The 15,403-nt window shown below is 29.8% G+C and overlaps 3 protein-coding genes across 5 annotated transcripts; 2 read left to right on the top strand and 1 right to left on the bottom strand.

The window, feature by feature from the left end:
- Window positions 1-997: 997 nt before the first annotated feature.
- LOC107470383 (auxin-responsive protein IAA31) lies at window positions 998-3,437 on the top strand. 2 transcript variants are annotated; one of them, XM_016089782.3, is made up of 4 exons: window positions 998-1,325; window positions 1,393-1,595; window positions 1,679-1,784; window positions 3,085-3,437. In XM_016089782.3, exons 1-4 carry the CDS (start codon window positions 1,093-1,095, stop codon window positions 3,137-3,139), a joined length of 597 nt encoding a protein of 198 aa, XP_015945268.1. In that variant the 5' UTR covers window positions 998-1,092; the 3' UTR covers window positions 3,140-3,437. The 2 variants fall into 2 exon arrangements, with proteins under 2 accessions (XP_015945268.1, XP_015945275.1); XM_016089789.3 differs by having other exon boundaries at window positions 1,008-1,325; window positions 1,396-1,595.
- Window positions 3,438-4,956: 1,519 nt separating this feature from the next.
- LOC107470372 (chromatin structure-remodeling complex protein BSH) lies at window positions 4,957-8,763 on the top strand. 2 transcript variants are annotated; one of them, XM_016089774.3, is made up of 8 exons: window positions 4,957-5,145; window positions 5,239-5,494; window positions 5,582-5,629; window positions 5,710-5,787; window positions 6,113-6,151; window positions 6,242-6,324; window positions 6,438-6,500; window positions 7,332-8,763. In XM_016089774.3, exons 1-8 carry the CDS (start codon window positions 5,096-5,098, stop codon window positions 7,429-7,431), a joined length of 717 nt encoding a protein of 238 aa, XP_015945260.1. In that variant the 5' UTR covers window positions 4,957-5,095; the 3' UTR covers window positions 7,432-8,763. The 2 variants fall into 2 exon arrangements, with proteins under 2 accessions (XP_015945260.1, XP_015945257.1); XM_016089771.3 differs by having other exon boundaries at window positions 4,959-5,145; window positions 5,710-5,793; window positions 7,332-8,752.
- A 793-nt stretch (window positions 8,764-9,556) lies between these two features.
- Window positions 9,557-10,362, bottom strand: LOC107470398 (uncharacterized). The gene is made up of 2 exons (XM_016089807.3): window positions 10,106-10,362; window positions 9,557-10,031 (listed from the first exon to the last, which is right to left on the bottom strand). The coding sequence occupies exons 1-2, from the start codon at window positions 10,233-10,235 to the stop codon at window positions 9,901-9,903; spliced, it is 261 nt and encodes an 86-aa protein (XP_015945293.1). The 5' UTR covers window positions 10,236-10,362; the 3' UTR covers window positions 9,557-9,900.
- Between the last annotated feature and the right edge of the window lie 5,041 nt (window positions 10,363-15,403).

A 15,403-nucleotide genomic window follows, 5' to 3' on the forward strand; every position in this document is an offset into this window, starting at 1 on the left:
AAACTAAATTGATGCACACATTGATAAATTCATCTTTTTAAATTTTGTATAATCTATTGATAATTTGATATACATTCTTTTTTCTTTATTATTAGAGTGTTTAATACAATTCAAATACTCAAAATATTTATGCTCACCCAAATATTCTAAATCTTTAGACAGTGAGAGATTTTGATATAATACATTACCCATTAACTCTTTAAAAAATTCAAACAAGTACTAGATCAAACATTTCTCGCTACTTATTCGTTTAATTTTATTATGAGTTTGTTTGAAATTTATGAATTAGAATGTATTAAAAAAAAAATTTTTGGAATAAATAAAAAGAAAGTATTTAAATTTTTTTGAGAATTTTAATTTTTACACACTTTTTTTTTCATTTATAAATCAAACTAAAAGAACTCTAATTTTAAAATTAGTTTTCACATAAACAAGTTTAGTATGTCAAATATTAAAAGGGAAAGCATGAGGAGCAATGGAATATTTGTACAATGTATATAATGGAGACTTTTTCTCATGACATAGTATTAGAGCGCTAGATCCGAAAGATGAGTTAGATTTTTGGTGAACCCAAAATTAATTTAACTTTTTAAAAATATGTTTATTATCTCTAGTACTCAGATGGTTATCCTAGCGGCATCCATATTAAAAATATCCTTCTTTTTATATTTTGACAATAAGTGGGTGTTTTTTTTGTGACTACAATAAGTGGATATTTAATATAAAAGAAGAAAATTTAACTCATATATATAAGAATTATTTTAAATTAAAATATTGAATTCTATTCTATTAATATGATAAAATTATTTTAAATTATGGAATAGAATCTTAATAGAAATAAATTATAGTATAATTCAAATGGTATAAATATTTTTTAAATATTTTTAAAATAAATTCGTCAATAAATTATAATTGAAATGGTATAATTTTTTCATACTCATTTAAGAAGTTGTGGTTTAAATCTACGTATTTTTGTTAAAGAAAAATTTCTAAACAAACTCGGAGAAGAGTCTCTCTCTGGTATAAAAGGAGGCTAAGGTGACGGCTTTTGTTTCGGTTTGTTGAGATGAGAGAGAGTTGGTGGAGCATTGAATGGAAGAAATGGTGATGGCAACATTGGACCTAATAACTGCATCTCCTCATTCATCTTCATCTTCTTCATCTTCACCCACCACTGATAATAATAACAACCACCCTTCTTCTTCTTCTTCTTCTTCTTCTTCATCACTTTGTCTCTCAAGCATCTCAACAAGAAGAACCGATTTGAGCACCGACCTCAGACTTGGCCTTAGTCTCTCTCCTTCTCATTATTCAACACCATCAAGGTACATACATCCATCTAAACCCTTCATATATTTAATTAATTAAGATGTTAATATAAGTAATGTGTAGCAGGGAACAAAGAAGTAGTTTTGATTGGCCACCAGTGAAGTCAACATTGAGGTGCACCCTTGTTGAGAAAAGTCAAATATCTCAGTTTGTTAAAGTATACATGGAAGGCATCCCCATCGGTAGGAAGCTCAATCTGCTGGCACACCATAATTATCATGCTCTTGTTAAGGCTCTTGCCAACATGTTCAGAACTACCATACTCTGTAAGCAAATCAACTCTCTCTTTCAAATTCAATCTTATATATAATCAATCTCACACTCCCAATTTCTTTTTTCTTTTCTTTAGGCCCTGACTCTCATCAATTACCACTCATCTCTGGGAATAATGTTCATGTTCTTACTTATGAGGATCAAGAAGGGGATTGGATGATGGTTGGAGATGTTCCATGGGAGTAAGTTATTATATTATATTAATCTTCAAAAAATTTGGTGAAATTCACTCCATTTAGTTTCTTTTTATTTCTCTATTAGGTCGTATTCATTTCTTTTAAAATGTGCCTGTAGTAATATTTAATTAAAAAAAATAAAGTGACAATTGAATTTTCAAAAATTTTAATTTTGAATTAATTAGTTTTTTATGAAAAAAAATTAATTAGATTCTCTACGATAATATACAATGAATATATTTATCTTTTTGTCAATGAATAGTTTAAAATGAAATAAAATTGTCTAAATATTTTATTATTTATAATAATAAATGTATTTACTATAACATGAATATAAAAATAATATACTTTTAGACAATAAAAAATTATTATATTTTAAATTTTCATATAATTTTTATCAATTTTTTTATTTATTAGAAATCTTTCAAAATAGGTAAAATTTTAGAGAAGTGCTAGGGGCTAGCAATTTTTGTGTTTTGTAACCATCAATTGGCCATCAATTATGTTTTTAATAGTGTGAGATTACATCAACGGCCATCCAATGGTGAGAGATCACTCACCTTTCTTTTAATGGTTAAGTGCTGGCCACAAAATATAAAAGTTGCTGCCTCCAAGACTTTCTCAAAATTTTATTCTAAAAATTATTATTTGCATGATGATCTTTTATATATAAACATGTATAGTATTTTATGATATATATAAATATTACCACTAAATTTTACGTGATAAATTAATAGAAGGAGATAATGTGTCTATCGTTTCTATCCTAGAAAGCAGGGCGGAGCTAGAAAAAATATTAGAGGGGGGCTAAAATTATTTACACAATAAAATAATATTAAAATAAAACTTTTAGGGGGGGCTAAACTGAAATTTACATATAATTTACATGTAAAAAATTAAAATTAGGGGGGGCCGTTGCCCCCCTTTCCCAGTATGTAGCTTCGCCCCTGCTAGAAAGCTAAATTAATATTTTTTTTAAAAATACTAATTAGTCTGAAGTTAATTTTTTTCAGAAATCTGTTACTTTACTCGAATAATATTAGGATTATATGATATAAAATACAAAATACCAAATATAATTCACATTATTATTCAAAAATTTAAAATTAAAATGGCTTTACCATTGAATGTAATTTGTCTTAACGTACGTCATTCATCACTAGTATAGCTTTTTTTTTTTCTATATAGACATCATTATTAGTATAGCCATACTATAAGCTAAGTAGGAAACAACATTAATTATTTATTTATCCATTTTTAGGATTATTTTGACAATTTCTCATTATATTTTATATAATATATACAGGATGTTCTTGACAAGTGTGAAGAAGTTGAAGATCACAAGAGCTGACAGATGTTAAGTCAATACATAAATAACTTGTTAATTTGCATATATACAATGTTCTTCCATGCAAGCATTCCCTCATCAATTTTCACTGTGGATAGGATTTTTTTCCCCCTAGTAATTATTAATTAGTTAATTAATTTAGCGGGTGGGTGAAAAAAAAAGTAGAGATATATAGAAATATTCCACAAGGGAACAACGGCTTTAATTTCCATTATTAATTATCCTCATATACACCAAAAAAAAAAAAAGATTATATAGATGTATAGCTACTTACCTAATTGCTAATTCATCAATCATGACTATTGTGTCTATTTGTCTTTTAGTCTCTCTCTGCTTTATGGTGGATTCTCCTAACTATTTAACTTTTGTAGCCATATGAGATAATATTTCACCTGGCTCCCATTATCGCTAGTTAATGGTCATATATATATATATTACATGCATCTCAATTATTACTTTCCTAGCTAGAATAATCTTACCAACAACTTGAAGTACCAAATACTCAACCAATGCAACCAAACCACATGTGTTTCAATCAAAAGAATTTTATGAAATAAAGCAAATAGTGAATTGAAACAATGAAAAGCTAATTAAGTAAAGTTGTTCATAATTTCTCTGGAGTGTATGTATGTATGTGCTTTGAAATTGATGTTGCTTCGCTTTGTTGGGTACAACATAATTGGTAATGTGTGTGTTCACACGGCTCGTGTCAAGAACAGTGGTTTTGCTTTCATTTTCGTTGATTAGTGAACAAGATTCTAACTGAATTAAATACTCATACATCATAGTATAGTCCAATATAATTTTTTGTTTTCAAATAAGAGAAAAAGAAAAATATTAATTAAACACATGTGTCCGTAATATATGTGAAGAACTCATCTTACTTGATTGTTGATGAAACATTCACCAACTGACAATGATGCAACATCTCGGACAATCATTGATGCCCATTTTAATTTCGAGTTTGAATTCTTACACAAGAATAAAAAGATAGTTGAACTTTTATGAGGAGGAGTCAAATAACAGTTATATACTTATATGTCAAACATTGAACACTTTTTTCTTTGGTTGAATAATTGAATTATTCTTTTAGAAAAATTAAAATTATTGAAGGAAAAACCTATAAATGAAAGCAAGGCAAACAAGTTGCCAGTAATCCTATCCATATGGTTCACAGAAGTCATGCTCTTACAGTCTTACGCCATAGCTATTTAAATCGAGATTTTCTGCAATGGAGCATGAGATTAAAGATTTAAATAGCAAAGGTTTTGGTTTATAATTGAAGGTACTTAATTGTTAAGAAAAGAAAAAAAAATTTGTTGAAATGATAAATATTTTTAATTTTTGAATATATTGAATAATCAAAATTTTAAATTATTGTTGTACTCCAAAATGATCTAAATCCATAATTGAAATAGATATCATTTTTGTAATTCAATTTATTTCATAAAAATGACCTATTTTGATAAATAACAACCCTAATCTTACTCCACTTCATTAGAGAAATTACTTTTATTCTTTCTTTTTAGTTTACTATTAGCTTTGGTTCATATACAAAACAGCATTTGAATTCTCGATATTTATTTAAATAGACAAATAAATTAACTACTCCAGTTTGATTATTTAAAAAATTTCTATGATAAACAATGTTACAAATATTTCTTTTCTGGTCAGGATGTTACAAATATTTAGCCTTGCTGGATAGACTGATAACTATAATGGGCCTGAGGCCCAAAATTAATGAGCGTTTGCGTCCAAAAAACGAGAGGCAGTGTTAGGCCCAAAAAGGAAACAAAAAGGTAAAACGACGGTGTTAATCGGAAGCGGCGTTAAATGTTAAATGTTAATCCTCCAAATTTCAATTCATCCAATTCGAAAGCATCGTGAAGAGAAATCTTTGGAGCCTAAACTGAAATTCGCGGTTAGCAGTTAGCAGTAGACGATTCACTGAAGCCTCAGCATCAGCATAATGAAAACCCCAGCTTCAGGTTTCTACAGAAACCCCGTGAAGTTCAGAATGTAACTTACTTGCTACCTTCACTCCAAGCGTTGCATCGCGTTGATACATTCATTCATTCATTGATTCTTGAGGTATGTATGTTTTCGATGCAGGCCGACTTCGGAGAATCTGGTGCCGATTCGATTGGACATAGAAATCGACGGTCAGCGATACAAAGATGCTTTCACTTGGAACCCTACCGATCCTGATTCCGAGGTCGTACTCTTCGCCAAGAGAACCGTTAAGGACCTGAAACTTCCTCCCGCTTTCGTCACCCAAATTGCACAATCCATTCAGTCTCAGCTCGCCGATTTTCGTTCCTATGAAGGCCAAGACATGTACGCCGGCGAGAAAATTATTCCTATCAAGGTCTTTTCTCTCTTCATTCTTTTTTTTTTTCCCGTTTAATTTTCGCGCTTGCGTATTAATTGAACTCGTTCTTTTTCGTAATTTCAGCTTGATCTCCGTGTAAATCATACTCTCGTGAAGGACCAGTTCTTATGGGTAATATAGCTGTTGCTATTGTTATTGTCGTCATTGTTATCTGCTTCTGTGTTGTATGTCTAAACTCGTTGAGTTTCTAGGACTTGAACAATTTCGAGAGTGATCCTGAAGAATTCGCCAGAATCTTCTGCAAAGACATGGCCATTGAAGACCCCGAGGTTGGAGTAAGTCTATCTATCTATCTATCTATCTATCGTGTAATGTGGACATGTTGCAGCGTTTAAACTCAGTGCTTCTTAGTTAAGGAAAACTTTGAATGGAAAGTGAAGTCTTAAACTGTGCCATGATTTGTGTTTATTACTATGGGAAAACTGTGTTGGTGCTGCATTTTCTGTTTGGTAGATAGCAACAATATGTTGTGTCAATAGAGGACTTGGATTATTCTATCATTCATGAAGTACTACTCTCTTCCTTGTAAATAAGAACACAGATACACTTGGAAAGTGAAAACTTACTAAACTGAAACATGCGTTTGTTTTGCAGCCAGCAATTGCCTTTGCTATAAGAGAGCAGCTTTACGAGGTCCATGTTTCTATTTGCTATGCTATATATCATGTTTGTGTGTTACATATCGTATCTTACCACAAATTTTTTGTTTGTTTGCACATTTAGATTGCAATTCAAAGTGTGGTTTCAGCAAGAGAAAGCAGATTGAGCAAGAAGGGTCGTCGAGGGGCTGAATATGCTCCAGTCAGGTATTCAATACATTTCTTTCCCAGATCAGTTGCATTATATGATTACTCCAGGGAAGGATATTTATGTCCCTATTCTATTGTTTCATTGCTGCTTGTCAATTCTCTATTAACAGCAAAGGAGGTGCTGTGGCAGTGGACTTGGTCAAGTTATTTGGACCAAAATCTAGTGTAGTTCGGTGAGTCTATTAAGTATGCGTGATGCACTTTTCTTTGCTAAAATTAGATAAAATAATGCTGATTTGTTATGCCATCATCTAACCAAACTATGCTGCACATTGCCATGGTGTTTATGCAGTTAAAATGCTAATTGAAATGGCATATGATGATAGTTAATTGGTAATAGCATGCTTTATTGAGCTTTTGGAAATCCCTAAATCTTGGATATAACAAGAGATTGTCTCTTGTGACTTATGTCCTACCAATGGTTTTCAAGTTCCAAGAAGTGAAAACCAAACATGCTAGAAGGCTTAGTTATTGGCATCAGAATTATGCTAGCAGAAGCAGATCAGTAGTTGCATAAGGCAACATCTTACATATATCATATGTTTTTGCAAATAAGAAATGAATAAAGTGAAGATATCAATGAGGAAAAATCAGTGGATATGATGGTGTCCTATAATAAAAGGATTGTGACTTGAACTGGGAATACACTTCCTCAGAAAGAACTGGATATGACTGTTATGGAACTTGACTCGGAATATAGAAAACTACATTGTCTCTATTAACTGTTAGAAAATGTTTTTGTTTATAATTCTGTTTGACGCTCCATTATATAAAATTTTTTAGCAATTTTCAAAGAGAACAATTCAATGCACAGATAATGTAAAAGAAATTATTGGTTGACACTGTTAATAATCTTATCTTAAGAACTAATTTAAGCATGGAAGTTTCATTTTCTTAGGCCACGAACTAATTTTCAAGTTTTGTATGCATATTCTCGTATAGTGGTACTTAGATTCAAAATGGAATGTTCATTGGCTTACCGTGTTTTTGTTTTGTTGCATTAGGAAAAGAAAGGAATGGGACGTGTATGAACCTATCGTGGACCTTCTTTCCAATGAAGAAGTTGATGCCCTTGAAGCAAAAGAAGAACGGAATTTCAGGTGAATTGACAGCATTGCATATTTAGAAGAGTAGTATAGTTCTATTGAAACCTATATTAGTTAGAGGGAATCATTTCCAAGTTATTATTGTACTGTGTGGAAGTTGGTTTCGTAGAATCAGCAAATCAACGAGTCAGCATGTGTTATCATATTAGGTTGTATCATTTCTTCATCTTCATTCAGTGTACAAAGACGCTAATCAGTAATCAGCATCAAGGCCAAATTAAAAAAGAAAATTAATTACATCTTATTAGCATAGTATCTAGGGTAAATTATATTGATCTTCTACGATACTGAACAATATTACACAAGTAGTCTTATCTACCATGCAATTTAAGTTATATGACACTCGATACTTCCTTTTATAAAAGTGATGTTGGCCTTCCTTGTAAACGCGGCTGTGAAAAAGATTAATGTAGACATGGATAACTAGGGGTGGCATGTAAAATAATATCTCTTAATCGTAGAGTTTAATTTATTTTGGTGTATATATTTTGAATTTGATGTGCTTTGTGATACTAATTTATCAACTTATATGCACCCGTTACAGTTTACACCTTTCCCTGCTGGGGCAAAAGAACAGCACATTATTCCCTGATTATTTGAATACCATCTATAACTATTTATTATCCAAGACTGAAATCATTATTTCCAATCAAGTTCATATCGCATATAAACCTATGAACCCTCCACGAAAGGAAAAAATGGAAGTAGGGCAGTGTCTCATAAGGCGTGCAATATCTTATAACAGTAGAGACGGAGGGTTTCAATTTCAATGCTAAGTAAAGCTAGGATGAAAAAACAAGCAAGAAAGAAATATGAAGCAGTAACAGATTGAGAAATCAAAATCCTATGTTTTCCTCTCCCACATGCCTGGAAAGAAATGGGAATATCCATGATAGAATAAAACAAAATGTGGGGTTGAGCCTATCCCATCTGAGGTTGCCAGGGCCAATATGTAAAGACAGACTTTACAGTGGCCCCATTTCTGTCATTGTAGAGAAAATGTCCACACATACAGAGTTGAAGATATTGCTCCAATACTCATCTCTCGAGAAAGGTAGATAATGGATCATGTGGGCTTGTTATATCTGCGTTTCAGTACTGAAAGGAACAGGAGGAAGACAGAACCAACTGAATAATAATGTGCCTCAGCAATAAATATCTTCAAATTCGTTCCAATGTAAAATAAAAAAAAATAAATGAAAATATTTTGGTCATAATAAACGTTTGATAGAACAAGCATTTGTTGGCCTGCGATATAATTTGACTACTTAAAATGGGCATGTGGTAGATGAAGCCTTTATTAGCAGCGGTAGATGATGCCTTTCTTTAATTAATCCACGTGTTCATCAAACTTGATATTTTTATGTTCAAGGTTCACTCAATGAACATTCTCTGGTCTAGTAAGCTTCTAATATAGGTTTTGAGCATGTTATTGTCTTCAAGATGTTTTAGTTTATAGGTATGCTTGTCTGCCATTATTTTAAGATGCTAAATACACGCCATTGATTGAAATCAATCTAATGATTGAAATCAAACTCCCCACAGGAACATATGTGCATAAAATGAAACTTTCATCGTACTATTTTTTATTTCGATATGATAAAATTTTAAAATGTAAGAAATATTAGTTATTGATGATATATCTACTGAAGTTCTTTTTTTTTTTTTGAAATTTGACAAGCTTAATCATACGCAGTATAATAATATCACTTGATTTAATCAATCAATATTAAAAAAAAAAAAAGTAAAATTCACATCTTTAATATTTGCATATACAGTAATGATTTTCATGCTTGATTTATTCAAATTTACAGTTTACCTTGCTTGCGCATTTCATACATACCAATTCGGGTCAGAAAGAATCATTAAAATAGAATAAATTATTCAGAATTGAATTACTAAGATTATCAAAGTAAAAAAAAGAAGTTGAATTATTATAATTGATCTGCAAATCAATCCAACAAACATGTTCATTATTTTATAGATCTAATCGGATCAACCTAATCAAACCAAATCAAATCTTCTACTATTCTTCTCCTCCTAACGAAATCCAATCAAAATTTGAGGACTCCAAAGTTGACTTCTCAAAAAAAAAAAAATTATGAGAGAGAGAGACAGAGAGATAAGATTGAAAAGTGACTTTCTTTTTTCCATTAAAATCTCGCCATGATTTTTGTTCATCAATCACGGGGATTCGGATTCCCTATAAACAACACTTTGAATTGAAAATACAAAAGAAAAAGAAAAATGAAAATGGGCAGTGAATACTGACTGATTTTCCATGGATTCAATCATTTCATACCCCCTCCCCTATTGAACCGATTTCTACAATGATGATTAATTACATTCATACCACCATGACCAACCAAGCAACCTAGTACGTACGATAATACATACATTAATTAGCATACAAAAAAAACCACTTGCTAATTGCAGCTGCTGCTTCACTTTCTTTGAAGAAGAAGAGTCATGAGGAGGTTATGTTGCAGGGTGCTGTGGACTTTGACTTATCCAATATTGACCACATTACACGAACATCTTCATACCCACACGCCATCACTTCTCCATGCAGATCCATCACACTCTTCTCTTCCTCCACTGCAAATTTAATAATTAGCTTCAACAATCATTCCAGCAGAATAATATAGATCTAACCTTGAAGAAACACAAACCTGTTTGAGTAGACTTCTTATTGTTGTTGTTGTTGTTGTTGTTTTCCCTTGCAGCAGGTTGGTTATTGTTGTTGAAGAAAGTGCAAGCTTTCTTGAATGGGGTTGCTATGGTCTTCTTCCAAGATGCCATTTGAATTGCTATTGCAAGATTAAATCCCTTTGGAAATTGGAATGATATATGAAGAGAAGAGAAGAGAGCAGAGAGGAGCAAGATCCGTGAGAAGAGTATTGTGTTGAAATGGAATGGAATGGAAAATAAGAGAGTGGGTTTTTATTATTATTATTAATAAGTAATGAGTGATTATGAGATAGTCATAGGTATGGATATGATGAGGGGAAAAAAAAGTTGAGGGGGTCGGCTACTGCGCCAAAGCACATGCTGCACGCCCCTTCTCACTCACACTCACATGTCAATTCTTTTTCACTACCACCACTACTTTATTACAAAATATATATATTCTATAAATTATTAAAAATTATACTGATGTATATTATATTAAATAATTTAATTAAATATAATAAGTAATTAATTTAAATTGATCAAGTGATTAATTTACTTCTTTATTTACGTAAGTGTTAGAAATTTGAATTTGAATTTTTAGATAAAGCAACTCATTAATAGAACTTAAATCAATAATAAATTAGTTTTTGCTTGCTTTTATCTGATTGAAAAATACTTTAATTAAAATCCTATAAAATAAAATAAAATTTTAAAATTTATAATAAAATTTAACACCATTGATAAAATAAATGACATAAAACAAGAATAATAGAATACATGTTTGCTTTCAAAGCACAAAATAACTTTTTTCAATAGGTAGAGTTTGTTTTTAAAGATTGAAATTGAAACTAGAATATTATAATTTAGTATTGTGTTTGATGATAAAAAATTAAAAATAAAATTTAGTTTTGAGATACAAAATTTTAGCCTCTTCAATATTTTTAGAAAGTGGAGATAGATGGGACTAAATTTTTTGGAACTGGAGACTAAAACTTTAATATATTTTTTTAAAAATACTCTCATTTAATTTTTAAAATTTTAAATTTATCTATTAATCTTTATATTTATCTTAAATCAAATATAATATATAGATATAGTTTAGGACCAATTGAGATAAACAACTTAATTAAGTTATTTTAAAAAAATATTAAAACATAAGTACTTATATTAAAAGCAGTTTATAAATAAATTATTTTTAAATTTAAAAAATTATCACAGAAGTACTTATTTTAAAATTGTATAATAAATAAGAATGATAAAATAGCTTTTGAAAATAAGAGAAGTTAAATTTTTTAACTTCTTCAAGAATTTTTAAACAACTTTTCAAAAAATTAGAAGTATATCTAAAAATTTATACCAAACACCATTAATATAAATTTTCCTAAGTCAAAAACTCAAAATAGTAACTTTTGAATCTTTTAAACAGACTCAATATATTTTATATTAAATAAAATATAAAAATTTAATTTAATTTTTATCTTTCAGTCTTTATTTTTTAATTTTTATCTCTCAATTTCAATCTCTCTTCTAATCCTAGCCTTAGGTATGTTTGTGTATGACTGGATGTTTAAATATATTATTTTTATATTTTTTAAAAATAATCAATTTTTATTATAGCATAGTTAAATTTATTTTATAAATATCTAATAGTTTGAGTGGATGTGCATCATTGAATGAATTAATTAATTGTATTCACTTGACCAGTTTACCCTCTTTCTTTGTTTGGTTTGTTTTTCCTTGGCTGCTTCTCTTCATTCTCTCTCCCCAAATAAGTTAACCTATGCCCTTTTCGTGGAAGGCCCTATTAACTACTTCACATGTGTATGTCCTCCTTCCTCTCTACTCTCTTTACCTTTCTAATTTCCTTCTTCCTACCAATAAGTACCAAACCTTGTTTTTCATGTGAAAGATATTTATATCACCATACATCAAAGGTGAAAACTGAAAAGTGAAAACCCTAAACCAATAGTGATGGAATGGACACACTATTTTTAATTTTATTTGAGTAAAATCCTGCTGACCATTTTATTAAAAAAAGGTAAAATTTGTTAAATTTTCTTGTGAATTTAAGAGATAACGAGTTACGCGTGTATTAAATTTAGGGTTATGTTAAGTAATCAATAATTTTCTTAAACAACATGAATAACTACTAATAAAATAAAAACACACAATATTTTTAAATTATTTACCTAAATCTTAATATTAAAATAATCATCCACACACTTAGTGAAATGAACATACTAAATATCCATTGTTCACATTATTACCTATACTTTTTCCTAAATTTAATATAAATAGTTAATTTAGTAGATTATCTAAATATGAGAAAATATTAGGCCATGTATAATTTATTAATTTTTTAAAATAAATATATAAGTTAAAGTAAATTTAAGGAAATAAGTTTATGTAATATTTTTTATGTCTCTATCCATGATGTGAATTCTTGAGGTACATGCATTTTCAATGTAGAAAACTAAAACTGACATTACTCTTATTTTGATCATGGCATGTTTTTATTACCACATTGGTTCATGTTGATAAATATGATATGGGATGAGATGGATGGTACTAGAAGGATAGATATGATAAAAATGTAGAATTGTCTTGTGTGACATTTTGATCTATCTAATGGGCCTGAAGGGAGGGGCAAAACAATGTTGAGGGTGGAGAGGGACCCTTATAATATGCAATGCATATCTGCAAAACATTCTGAGTCCTTTTAACTTGTTGTAATGAAAATGAGTGAAAATGGGAGTGTGAGAGTGAGATAGAGAAGCCATTGGGACAAAGGCTTAGTTACCCACTTCATTATGGCATGTGACACTGACATGGGTGTTTTTTGGGAATGGGAACGTGGAACTATGAACAACACAAGATAACCCCAAAAACAAACCCAACCTCCTTTGTGGGGTTTCTATGCATCAGCCAATCACCCATTTCATTTTCAAGCCCCATTTAGCTAGTAGCATAGTACTATTGCTCCAAATTTTTTTTACATAAAATACCCAAAATGTGTATCTGGATTAAATTATTAATATATATTTTAAAATTATGTAAAATTTTAAAATTTCTTGTTAAAATGTGCCATTAAATTTATTTTTTATTTTTCTTAATCTATTAATAGAATTTTTTTTATATATTTTTTTAATTTTTTATAACAAGTTATATTAGTTCGTTTATCTACTTAAGTAAGTATCAAAGTTTGAATTTTATCTTATATATGTAGTAATATATATTAAAATATAAAATATATTTTAAAAATAATATATATATTTATGCACAAATATATTATAACTATTTTTTATGTATATTGTATTTTTAGAGGATCGATTTGTTGAAATCTCAGTGAATAGTATACATATATTTTTAAAAGAAAAACACTAAACCAGTAAACCTAATACCCTAGTATTTTATATTGAAATAATAAGATTCATTTGTTTGACTTATTGTTGAGGAATTCTCTAGCCACTTTAGCACAACATAAGGAGTAACGAGTAAAATTTCATATCTAGTGGATGTGAAGTGTGAACACACTAGTGACGGTGCCGTTGATTCTAATCTAATCATCATGGATTCAACAAAAAGATGGAAATTGGTAGCTTCCCAATGCTGCAGCTTAATTTGGTTTGAGAATCTATAAAGTGTGTGTGATCATTGGTTGTATCAACATAAATTACTACTAATAGATTATTATCATTAATGAAACTCTGGTTATGTTGAAAAGTTATAAAATTTGAGAGCCCAATAATATAATGCAATCTTGCGAAAGTGACGTATCCACATTTGCATTAATTTAATTCTTTTTTACTATGGATGATGAAGCTTTATATACTCTATGAGAAGTACATGAATTTCTAAGAACATCACGTTCACATGCATATGGTGTAAAATAAAATAAACGCCATAATGCATAAAAATCATTAATGAAAGTATGTAATACAGTAGCAACAGTATTATGATCTTCTTGCAAACTAATTAGTTTAATTTAGATAATTAGAACTAATTAGTTTATTCCTTTTCACATGCAATGTATCATGTGACTGACAACTGAACAGTGAAAAATTATTGCTGGGTCTGATAATAGTTTTTCCATTTTTTTTCCTTTTAATATAATATGATAGTATGAAACTATAGTCTATAAACAAAAGCAAACATCGTTTTCATTTTCCAAAAGTGACACGTTTGATTATTAACAACGAATTGAGATTATTGGTAGAAGCTTTCCACGTGTCCACACACTTCATGTTCGGACATTAAAATGTCGGTCCTACGTTTCCTCTAAACAAAAAAAATCCCATGTGCAACTTTTTTTTTATTTACAACCTATTTATTTACCTATATACCCTCCTTTTTTTTAATTTAATTTTTCCCTTAACCATTATTTTATTTACATCGAGGCAGAACACTGAATCTTAGTTTCAAGATTATATATGATGATTAAATAATATTTCATAATTAATTGTTTTGTCAACAATTACTAGAAGAAAAAAAAAAGTGAAGAAAATTGATTGGGTCAAGTTACATTTGATGGCCCATAGTAAAAGTGGAGTCTATTATGGGTCAAATAAGACGGATTATTGGAAAAGTGTGAAGGCAAAGGAGTGTGGAGTGTGGACCAACAACTATTTGCCATTCACCAAAAACATACATAGGGAAACATGGATTCAACAACCCAATAGAAAATACTACAAAACCATTATTCTAGTATTATTTACCCCTATGTTTGTCCTTTTATATGAACTTATGGGTCACATTTATATAATTGTGTCTCTATTGTCTCCTTAAAGCATTGATTCCTGAGGTCCAAATATCCCCCACCTCCACCTTTCTTTCATTAAGATCATTTTCATTAGGCATTTAATGTAATACACCCTCATAATTACTCATGAATTATTGTAGTAGTACTACTACTATTTTTTTAGAATAGTTGATGAATGAATACTTTTTTCTCTCAATGAGGACAAAGAGATATAATTTGCCGTACCACTCATCAAAATTCAAAGAAAGCCATTGGCAACCACCGCTTAGCTAAAATGTTTTTGTTTTAAACGTGCTTAATTTTTCGGCCTATGGTTTTTATTTTATGATATTAGACAATTGGATCTAGCTATGTATATTTGTGGGAAATAGATCTTCTGAATTTAAGTTTTGAAAAAATGCATCACATACAAATGGCAATCCCCATGAGCCTCTTACATTACAAGATCTGCTTTATATTCATGGCTGTGACCATATAAATCATAATTATTTTTTATTATTTTTATATCTATACTATGGCAAGTTAATGTAAAGGTGAT

This window comes from Arachis duranensis, chromosome 1 (genome assembly GCF_000817695.3).
Source record: "Arachis duranensis cultivar V14167 chromosome 1, aradu.V14167.gnm2.J7QH, whole genome shotgun sequence".
Classification (NCBI taxonomy): domain Eukaryota; kingdom Viridiplantae; phylum Streptophyta; class Magnoliopsida; order Fabales; family Fabaceae; genus Arachis; species Arachis duranensis.

Bases quoted from the DNA above. Each gene is read 5' to 3' on its own strand.
- LOC107470372 (XM_016089771.3), top strand. From the start codon at position 5,096: ATGAAAACCCCAGCTTCAGGTTTCTACAGAAACCCCGTGAAGTTCAGA. The intron at 5,146-5,238 runs GTAACTTACTTG...TTTTCGATGCAG, and splicing joins AACCCCGTGAAGTTCAGAAT to GCCGACTTCGGAGAATCTGG. The intron at 5,495-5,581 runs GTCTTTTCTCTC...TCGTAATTTCAG, and splicing joins AGAAAATTATTCCTATCAAG to CTTGATCTCCGTGTAAATCA.
- LOC107470398 (XM_016089807.3), bottom strand. From the start codon at position 10,235: ATGGCATCTTGGAAGAAGACCATAGCAACCCCATTCAAGAAAGCTTGC. The intron at 10,032-10,105 runs GTTTGTGTTTCT...TTAAATTTGCAG, and splicing joins TAAGAAGTCTACTCAAACAG to TGGAGGAAGAGAAGAGTGTG.
- LOC107470383 (XM_016089782.3), top strand. From the start codon at position 1,093: ATGGAAGAAATGGTGATGGCAACATTGGACCTAATAACTGCATCTCCT. The intron at 1,326-1,392 runs GTACATACATCC...AGTAATGTGTAG, and splicing joins CATTATTCAACACCATCAAG to CAGGGAACAAAGAAGTAGTT. The intron at 1,785-3,084 runs GTAAGTTATTAT...TAATATATACAG, and splicing joins GTTGGAGATGTTCCATGGGA to GATGTTCTTGACAAGTGTGA.